At 49.5% G+C, this 10,238-nt stretch overlaps 1 protein-coding gene across 1 annotated transcript in view; it reads left to right on the top strand.

Annotated features, from left to right (window-relative positions):
• Window positions 1-4,172: 4,172 nt before the first annotated feature.
• GPC4 (glypican 4) overlaps window positions 4,173-10,238 on the top strand; it is a 117,255-nt gene continuing 111,189 nt past the window's right edge. The window contains exon 1 of the mRNA XM_023198904.1: window positions 4,173-4,847. Coding sequence (XP_023054672.1) covers window positions 4,688-4,847 — 160 coding nt within the window. The 5' untranslated portion in view covers window positions 4,173-4,687. The remainder of the gene's footprint in view (window positions 4,848-10,238) is intronic.

A 10,238-nucleotide genomic window follows, 5' to 3' on the forward strand; every position in this document is an offset into this window, starting at 1 on the left:
GACTAGAGGGCTGCAGGCCAACATCTTACCCTAACTAAGGGAGGGAGCTTCCTTCCTTTCTTCTTCTCTCCCTTCCCTTCCCTTCCCCTCCCTTCCCCTCCCTCCCCCCTCCCCTCCCCTCCCTTCCCTCTCTTCCTCTCCTCTCCTCTCTTCTCTCTTTCCTGAAACAGGGTCTTATGCTGTCACCCAGGCTGCAGTGCAGTGGTGTGATCACAGTTTACTTCAGCCTCTACCTCCCAGGCTCAAGCAATCCTTCTGCCTCAGCCTCCCAAATAGCTGGGACCACAGGTGTGCGCCACTATGCCTGGATAATTTTTATTTTGTTGTAGAGACAAAGTCTCACTATGTTGCCTAGGCTGATCTTGAACTCCTAGGCTCAAGCGATCCTCCTGCCTCGGCCTCCTAACAGATATGAGCCACTGTGCCCAGGTTTGGTTCTTCCCAGCACCATATTTGGAAATCAGGGTAGCTACCCAGCAGGCCATGAGAAGTGTCCTCAAAGCTGAGAGCGTAGACCTGGCTCAATCAGTTCTCTTGGATTGGAGGACAGAAGCATGGGAATGCATTCTTTGTTCTCTCTGCCCACCAGCAAATGTATCCTCCCCCTCCAAGTGTCACATCAGGGGAAACTCCTGACCTGGGAAAAACAAGTATACCATTAGTGCATTCTATCTAATCAAGCCTTTGCACACTGTTTATAAAACTGTAAACTCCTTTTGGCTTATACATCTTCCCTTCCTCTAGGACTGAACATTGTCAGGCACATAGGAGGTGTTCAATGAACATTTATCAATCTAAAACAAGGATACTTCCACAGGACCTTGGCAGTTGTACATTCACTGCTGACACTATAAGAGACCCAGAGCACTGTGTTCTCTGACCACCACCACCACCAACAACAACAACAAAAATAGCATGGGATTTGGTCAGAGGCCTTAGATTTCAGTCTTGGTTCAGCCACCCAAGAGCTCTGTGGCTGTGGGCAAGCCACAGAATCTTGCTGAGACTTGGTTTGCTTATCAATTAAAAACAAACAAACAGAAAACAAACAAAATGTTCTAAGATACAAGGGTGCACCTGGAAGCACTGTGCAAACTTGTAAAGCGCTATATGACCAAAATGTGGTATATCTGTAAATGGAACATTATTCAGTCATAAAAAGGAATGAAGTAATGATACATGATACCAATATGGATGGATCTTGAAAACATGATGCTAAGTGAAAGAAGTCAGACAGAAAAGCCCTGTATTGTATAATTCCATTTCTTTTTTTTTTTTTTTTTTTTTTGAGAGGGAGTCTTGCTCTGTCGCCCAGGCTGGAGTGCAGTGGCCAGATCTCAGCTCACTGCAAGCTCCGCCTCCAGGGTTTACGCCATTCTCCTGCCTCAGCCTCCGCAGTAGCTGGGACTACAGGCGCCCGCCACCTCGCCCGGCTAGTTTTTTGTATTTTTTAGTAGAGACGGGGTTTCACAGTGTTAACCAGGATGGTCTCGATCTCCTGACCTCGTGATCCGCCCGTCTCGGCCTCCCAAAGTGCGGGGATTACAGGCTTGAGCCACCGCGCCCGGCCTATAATTCCATTTCTATAAAATGTCTGGAATAGGCAAATCCATAGAGACAAAGCAGATTAGTGGTTTGTAGGGACTAGAGGGAGAAGAGAAGGAACTTTGAGTGCTTAATGGGTATGTGGTCTCCTTTTGGAGTGATGAAAATGTTCTGTAACTAGTGGTGATGGCTGTACATTATGATTGTACTAAATGCCACTGAAGTGTGCATTTCAAAATGGTTAAAATGGTACCAAATTGCCTAAGTGTGTACTTGTTACCACAATTCTAAAAAAAAAAAAAAAAAAAAAAAAGGTTATATGAAGGTTAATCAGCCTGAGAAGTCATTGATTTTTGCATTTAACATGCAGCCTCCAATTCATTTTTTGGCGTTGAGAGAACTTACAAGGAGTAGGTGCATCTCCACTAAGAAGCCTCTTCTGAAGATAGCAGGGATGGGAGTTGGAGAGGGAAGAAGGAATTCTGGCCCATCTGAAAAGCTTCCCTTCTGGATGGTATTTGTTTCGTAGATTGCCAGTTGTTCACCCTGTTTGTATTTAAATGAAAGGAGGCTTTGAAGTGGGAGCCGCCTCTGAGCAGGGCTTGGGGTTCCTGCCTCCCTTGGTAAAGTTTAGACTTGTCCAGATCTGTTTGTAGCCAGAGGTTACTGTTTCTGGTGGAAAAGGCTCAAGTTTGGGTTAATAATACATTATGAGGAAGAGCAAGAGTAAACCCGGTGGGGCGGGGGCGGCGGCAACAAATGAGTTCCTCCTAGCCTTGGTGTGAGAAGCAGTTTTCTGATTTGGCCTTCATGGTTTAGGAGTATTATTTTCTCCCTTATGGTCACTGGCTTCCATTTTATAATAATGTTGGTTGTATCTCAGAGCATGTTCTCCTTGGTGAAGAACATCTCTAAGTAAATGTATCAATCAATGAAAATTAAAAGTGTTCAGCTAAGTCCTAGCAATGCCTTCAGGACTTGATGGTTACCAGTTTAAGGAAAGTCTTGAAAATGGCAGGAAATTCAATTGTAGTTGAGTTTGCACATTAAAAAAAAAACTGCTCTCCTAGTTTCAGAGTTAAATGTTCTGCCAGCCCACAGAAATTGGAAGTCACAGTTATAGACGGGTCACAATCTATCTGTTTATGTTGATGGTCTGTTAACAAAATGTAGAAGAGTTTGCAAGCGGGCATTCAAAATAACAGCTCCTCGTAGCCAGCCATGTCAACGTGGTTTACAAACAACAGTGGAGAAAGTCTCAACAAACCCTCTGAGGGTGATAACTGTAATGATGGTTCGTATCTTTGCCCTATGTAATTTTATGGGAATTGAGAGTCTAGCCAAATAATAAGTTCCAGCCCTTTTTATCTGTCCAGTTCCCAGCACACTCCCGAGGTGTCTGAGGCACTTCTCACCCCAACCTCTTAAAGCAGATTGTAACAATAACAACGGTAATGACAAGTTCCCGAGCTGCACAGTTCCCTTCATTTAAGGAGCCCTGGGAGCTTCAAAAAACACTCATTAATGGAATCTGACAAAGCTTGCAAGATGGGAAGTCTCGCCCATTTCCAGTTTTCTGGTAGAAAAGTGGGGACTGAGTCCCAGAGGGGTGTCAGTCTCTCTCAGGGGGCTTGAGTGGGTAGGGTGTTTGGGGGTCCTGGGCTACCATTATTCCATGAAATTCGAGTTAAGAGTCACGGGTTCTGGACGCCCCCTACCCCGGCGTGCTATTACCAAGTCGCTTCCCATTTCTGGACCCCAGTTCCCCTACCTAATAGAAGGAAGGGTTGGGCCAAATGGTCTCCAAGATCTCTGCGGTCAACCCTGACTTTGCCCCCCTCACCTCGCGGTTGGGGATTTTTCCCGCTTCAGGGTTCGGTTAGACTCGTAGCAGAACCGGGTCGGGGTGGGAGTGGCGTCGAGAGGTTGGAGTGTTGCGAATGCGGGAAGGAGAATGCCTGACGGGGTCCTGGACGAATTGGTGTTTCACGAGTACCGTCCTATGGGAAGCAGGTCTGGGGAGACCAGGTGAGGCTCTAGGACAAGCTCGGAGCCCCAAATCCCCCCGCTGCCTGCAGCGAAACAATGTGAATAATGCGCCTTTTCCGCCCAGCCCCGGGGCTGCACGGATAGGAGCGTCCGCGGGTGCGGGATGGCAGCGGGGAGGCGGATATCGCGGCGGGAGGGGCTCTGCGCGGCTTTTGCCCATAGGCGGCGGGTCAGGTGGCCGCGCGCAAGGCCTGCGGCTCAGACGTGGGCTTCGGGGACAAGTCCCAGGCCGTCCTGTTCCCCAGAACCTGGGCCCTTCAGCCCGGAGTAGTTGGCCTTCCCTTCGCGGTTGGGGGGCGGTGGGCTGGCTCCCCGCCTCCAGGGAGGAGGGGAGGAAGGAGGAGCCGGGTGGGGCGTGTCACGCGAAGGAGCGCCGGGCGCCCGGTGCGGCCCCCTAGGAAGTGGATTTGACCGCTCCGGATCCAACCCGGCTTCCAGGTTTTCTCCCGGCCCGGCCCAGCGTGCTCCCGCCTGGCTCCGGGCCCCCCCGACGCCCGCCCCCTCCCCCCGAGTGCCGCCCGCTTGGCCAAGTTTGCGGAGCGTCGCCGCGCACGCCGGCCAGTCAATCAGCGGCAGAGCTGGGAAGGGCACAGCCGCGCGGCGGAGGGCAGAGTCAGCCGAGCCGAGTCCAGCTGGACGAGCGGACCAGCGCAGGGCAGCCCAAGCCGCGCGCAGCGAACGCCCGCCGCCGCCGACACCCTCCGCGGTCCCCGCGGCGCCTGCCACCCTTCCCTCCTTCCCCACGTCCCCGCCTCGCCGGCCAGCCAGCTTGCCGGGTTCGCTGCCCCGCGGAACCCCGAGGTCACCGGCCCTCGCCTCTGCTTCCCTGGGCCGCGCGCAGCCTCCACGCCCTCCTTCTCCTCCTTTTCCCCTGACCCGGCGCCTGGCACCGGGGACCGTTGCCTGACGCGAGGCCCAGCTCTACTTTTTGCCCCGCGTCTCCTCCGCCTGCTCGCCTGTTCCACCAACTCCAGCTCCTTCTCCCTCTAGCTCCACTCGCTAGTCCCCGACTCCGCCAGCCCTCGGCCCGCTGCCGTAGCGTCGCTTCCCGTCCAGTCCCAAAGGTGGGAACGCGTCCGCCCCGGCCCGCACCATGGCACGGTTCGGCTTGCCCGCGCTTCTCTGCACCCTGGCAGTGCTCAACGCCTTGCTGCAGGCTGCCGAGCTCAAGTCGAAAAGTTGCTCGGAAGTGCGACGTCTTTACGTGTCCAAAGGCTTCAACAAGAACGATGCCCCCCTCCACGAGATCAACGGTAGGTGGGCACCCCCGGGAGGTGGGCGTAGAGACCGACACCGCGGGAAGGTGGCTGCAACCCCCTTCCCCCGCCCCGCCGCCCTCAGCGCTGGACGCAGGTACACTAGAGGGAGAAATGGGCAGTCGAGAGAGCAGGAGCGAGCGAGAGAGCCAGGCAGCCCGGGCGCAGGACGTTCCCCGCGGGCGCGGCGCTCCCCGCCTGCAGCACTGCGAGCGGAGGGGAGCCGCCGGGTTGCCGGGTGCCACTGTCGCGCTCCGCTCCCCCCCCCGCTCCCCCTCCCCCTCCCCCTCCCCCTCCCCCTCCCCCCTGCATTATTCGCCGTCCCGGGAAGCCCCTGGGGATTCTGGCCCTCAAAGTGCGTGTTACCGGCTCCCTCGCCTTTTCCGGGTTGAACTCCTTATAGGACGCCCCGCTTTGTTGTAATGGTGACCACGAGAGGTCAGGTGGGGGTGGGGGTCGCCAGTGGGGTGTGGTGGAGGGAAACCTTCCGGAGCTTGCTAGATTCTGGGGGTCGCAAAACGTGGAACTTGAATTGATGTTTCATTGATGTTCTTTTAAAACTCTCTCCCCGCCTCTCTTGCACCGCTGACACGGATTAGGAGTTTTAGTAGCCGCAACGGCTTTAGAAGTCGCCTTTAAAAAGCAAACGACTACCCCCACTCTCCACCCCTCCAAACCCTGACTTTTGGGAACTCTCCTACTTTCCGGAAGGTATCGGACCAGAGGAGTATTTCTCCCCTCTTTCTTTTTTCTTACCTCGTTTTAAGGGTTAATTGCACTTTCAATTACAGACCTTTGAAAGGACTGATTACAGGAAACCTGAATCTCAGTTTGGAGATGGTTATGCAAATAGAGACGGCTTAGCCTGTGAAAAAGTTCACCGGAATTTGGAGCCGGTGGGGTGGGATGGGGGCGTGTATGGGGGTATTTGTGAAAGCCTCTCTCGGAGCGCTGGGGAGGCAGCGTTCGGCGGGTGCCCTGCATCCTTCCTAGCGAGGCCGGCGGCGGTGTCCGGCCGGGTCCCCTTCGGGTCGCACTCTCTTCTTAGCAGCCGCCAACTGTTGCGCGCAGCTCCGCCGGCCGCGCAGGTAGCCCGTTCGCCCTGGGGGCTCAGAAAGCACCATGAATCTAGCTGGCTGGTGGCCAGCGTAATCTAACGGAGGAGTGAGAGATTCGAGCCCAGGGGGCCGAGCCTCCACTCCGAACCTTTCATGGAAGTGAGTGGAGCGCGCCTTTGCCTTGCCGTGCTGGTCTCCGGGTGGGGCGGGCAGCCAGCAAAGGAAATACTGTAATTTCAACCAGGCGCTTCCAAAGGCTTAGGAAGATTTGGGGGTCATTTTTTGGAAGGGCTATTAATAACCTTGGAGATTAAGTGCAGTCATCAATTACATATAAATTACAAAGGTAATTGAGGGAAGTTGTTGGGAACTTTTGGAGTGTAACTGGCATCTGTCTAGAAATAGAACCGAAGAAATTGTTGGAGCAGCCCAGGCGCCCACTGCACCTTGGCAGTTACCAAATAACATGCTCACTACTGATTAGACACTGTTTGCCCTTCAGCTGCCTGTCTTTTCGAGAGCTCAAGTATGTCCTCAAAGCGGCACGATTTTATTGGTTGTAGAGCCCTGAAAAGCCCTCTTTCTTTCCCTTCCTCCCGCCCCGCCAGAAAAAAAATGAAGTGAACCAGCAGCCGCTGAAGCTTGGGGGCTCTGCAGGTCAAACCTGGGGCCTTTGTGCCCTGCACAGTTTGGGCCTGGGCACAGTGGAGATGATTGGCGTGAAGGTTACAGTTGTCATTCCCACATTTTGAAGGGGTAGATGCAGCTCTGCACTTAATGAGTATGTGACAAGGTTTCATCTTCTGCTCATGCAAACAATATGTGCCTTTGATATTGACTGCAGGCATTCAGCGAGTGGGGTTGTGAAATTGCCCTCCCCAGTTTCCCCAACTTTACTCTGTGCAGTCTTTCGCTGTGGCAGGGCATCTTCCCCAGCCAGCATCTCAGGAGAAAGCAAGCTTGAAGGGTGCTCAGAGACTCTGTGCTGCGTGTTCCCTTTGATTGTCATCATCCCCAGAAATCACCTGAGGGATATTTTGCATGTATGTCTATCTGGACAGTCCCCCATGCCAAAGGTAGGGGAGTTATTAGTGACCAGCAGCAGGAAATGGAAGCTAATGTGCTCACACCCAAAACATTTTATTCTTTTTGTCTTGTCCTTCATCTCCCTCCCAGGGCTGCTGCTTTTATTTCCCCTTTTGAATGACCTACTGGACTGCATTCTCCTGAGGAACAAAGGAAGTGCCTTTTTAGCTGGAATCCTTGGAAGACCACCAAGGACTTTAGCTCATGCAGTGCAATTTCGCACCACTTTCAACAATAACAAAAATGCATGACTGAATGGCTCAAAAATGTGGAGTGTTAGAGGCATTCATTTGAGTCTAGGACACTGTCACAACACAGACGGACCCAAGTAAATACCTTTAGACGGCCAGTATAGAAACAGGCGTAATCTTTACCATTGCCCTGGCCTCTCCAGATGCATACATTAGTCTTGTCTTCTCTGGGCTACACTCAGATAATTTTGGTCATTTTTTAAGGGGGATAGTCAATATAGTGACTTGTATTCAGCCTAGGTCTGAATGGATTAATTGCCAGGCACTTTCCCTGGGATGGGAGATGTGCTTTTTTCCGTGCAAAACACCCAGGATCATTTTCCAGGTGAAGTATCACAAAGTCTGGGTTCCTAGCTCATTGAACCCCAGGCTCAGCCCAAGTTTAATATTTTATTCCAGATGGCCTTGCACTTGCCTTCTAGAGGTTTGAACAGGCTTTAAGAATACTCCATGTTCTGGAGGAGTCTCAGTCTTTATGATCATAGTTAGGATAATCTGATGTGCTCTCAAGGGTGTCCGGGAGTACATCATGCTGACAGGGCTTCCAACTGAGGTCCTGCATTGCCTGTCTGCTTGACCCCTGTACTTTTCAAATAATGCTGAGCCCAGGTGCCATGATCAAAAGGGATCTTTAACACAAAGGTATGTTTTTGTTCAGATTTCAATGGCCATGTGTTTTTGGAGCGCCTACTATGTGCAGTATCTTCTGCTCAGCATTGTGGAGACAGCAAGAAAGGCAGGAGGGGCTTCTGCCACCAGGACCTTTCCTGTTAGTAGGGAGATAAACCAGGCACACACAAAATTAGAATACAACACTGTGGTGATAAGTGCCATACAAGTGATACAGATGACAAGAAGGGAGTGCCCAGGCATTTCAAAGACAGAAGGGATTTAGGACTCTAATACTATAGAATATTAACTGGGTAAAGATAGTTCACTAGTAAAAATGAAAATGCTAATAATAATAAGTTTAAAAATCTAACCATTTTCGTTATGCCTCCCTCCATAAAGACAAAGGAAAGGTAAAGGGTATGCAACAATGGGCATTTTATTACTCATCTATGTTGAAATTGTTTTTAAGAGCGAGGCAATGGGTTAGAAGCATTCATGAACTTGCCAAAGGTCCTCTTCACAATGACATTGAATGATACTCAGAACTTTGTGCCCTAGTTGCAGTTTTGGAGTTTTTATTTCTTGTTACCTTTTGTGTTCATGAGCAATGCACCTATGATCATGTGCCCACACACACACATACATATGTACATGCACAAAGGATTCCAGGACTCCTATAAGCTGTTATGACTACGTGGAAAAAAAGTGCATGTGTATGTGTGTTGGAGAGGTAGCAATACTTTCTAATAGTGAGTTGATTATATATGACATACAGCATGTGTCTTTAAGATTTGTAGTCCCCCTTCCCCACCTTAAGTAATGTGTTGGATTTTGCAATGAATTTGTGACCTCCTGTTTTGTTGGAATCATCAGTTTGGCTCTGTGTTTCACTTGGGAAGGGTCAAATTGAACCATAGGGCCTATCACTGTAGAAATTGTCCCAAGTAGTTTACAGGAGGTATCTTCTGGACATGTTAAAAAAAAATTTAGTAAAAGTTCTGACTTATGCAGCTCAATCTCTGGTTAGAACATATAAATATAAAATGTCTGATTCAGCATAATTACTGTTTTCCTTTCTTATTTGATTCACGTTGGGTTGCATGCAATTTCAGGATTAACTGGAGACTAGACTGAGGAATGAAAAAGGAAGTTTTTTGTTATCTATACAAGGGAAACAACATTGGTGTTAATCTGAGGCAGTTGGAAGTGAGTCTCTCAGGCTCCCCAATGACATTAACTGTTTTAGCACTGAGGTTTTTTTCTCACTTATGTTTTAAAAAATGTATTTTGGCCTCATGATAAGGGTTCGTAGCTATCGAATGCTTTCTTTGGGCCTGGCCCTATACCAAGGAACTTATATGATTCTCTCATTTAAAACCCACAACAACCATATGACATCAGAATTATCTCCATTTTACAGACAAGAAAACAGATTCAAAGGGATTATGAAATATGTCCACAATCTTATAGCTAGTGAATGACAGAGGTGGGATTTGAACCCAGGTCTTATTTGTTCTAGGGTATAGTTCATGTTATGTTGTACAGATAGTAAGACAAGAAAGTACCTTCTTTATTACCATAGAGGTTGTTGAGATATAAACTATGGGAGGACCTTCAGCTAACTAGTAAGGGACCATCATCAAAACAGCACAATTTTCGCATTATAGTGGAGAGGATCCAGTCATATCTGGATCAAACCCAGACATAGACAATCTAGTGTTAATGGTAGAAGGAATATAAATTGTATTTCCTGGACAATACAATTGAGGAGCCAATGAGGGTTTCTGAGGGAGGGGAATGTCGTCAGTCAAGCTGTTTTAGGAAGATAACTAGTGGCTCTTTGGGTTAAGGGTTGGCAAGCCAAGAGATAAAGACAGGGAGGTCTGTCAGCACACTCCCCTTTTAAATAGTTCTTAACTGGTCTACCTGCCTCTTGTCTGTCTCCGCCTCCTAACTCCCTGTTCTATCCTGAACATTGACAGCTTAATTTCCTTACATCACTGCTTTGATTAGAGTCATTCCTGTGCTTTGAGCTTCAGTGGTTCCAAGCATCTCAAATTATACTTCTTTAATTGAGTCACTTGTGAACTTGCCAGGGTTATGTGCCTGCTTCTTCCTAATTCCCTGTTGGAACCAGATCCATGGTCTTTGTACATAACTGCCTTGTTTTATAGCTAACTGTTTGTGCAGGCACGTGTTTGTCTTCTCTCCTCAACTGGAAGCAACTTGAGGGCAAAGATGGCAACTCCTGGTCTTGTCTGTAGGTAGCAGTACCAAGTGTGGTAGGTCAGTGCAATATTTGTTAAACAAGTGGGAGAATGACATAGATAATTCTATTGTGTTTTCTGTCAGGTCACTAGTGCTGTAATGAGATTATACTG

Source organism: Piliocolobus tephrosceles, chromosome 12 (genome assembly GCF_002776525.5).
Source record: "Piliocolobus tephrosceles isolate RC106 chromosome 12, ASM277652v3, whole genome shotgun sequence".
Classification (NCBI taxonomy): Eukaryota; Metazoa; Chordata; class Mammalia; order Primates; family Cercopithecidae; genus Piliocolobus; species Piliocolobus tephrosceles.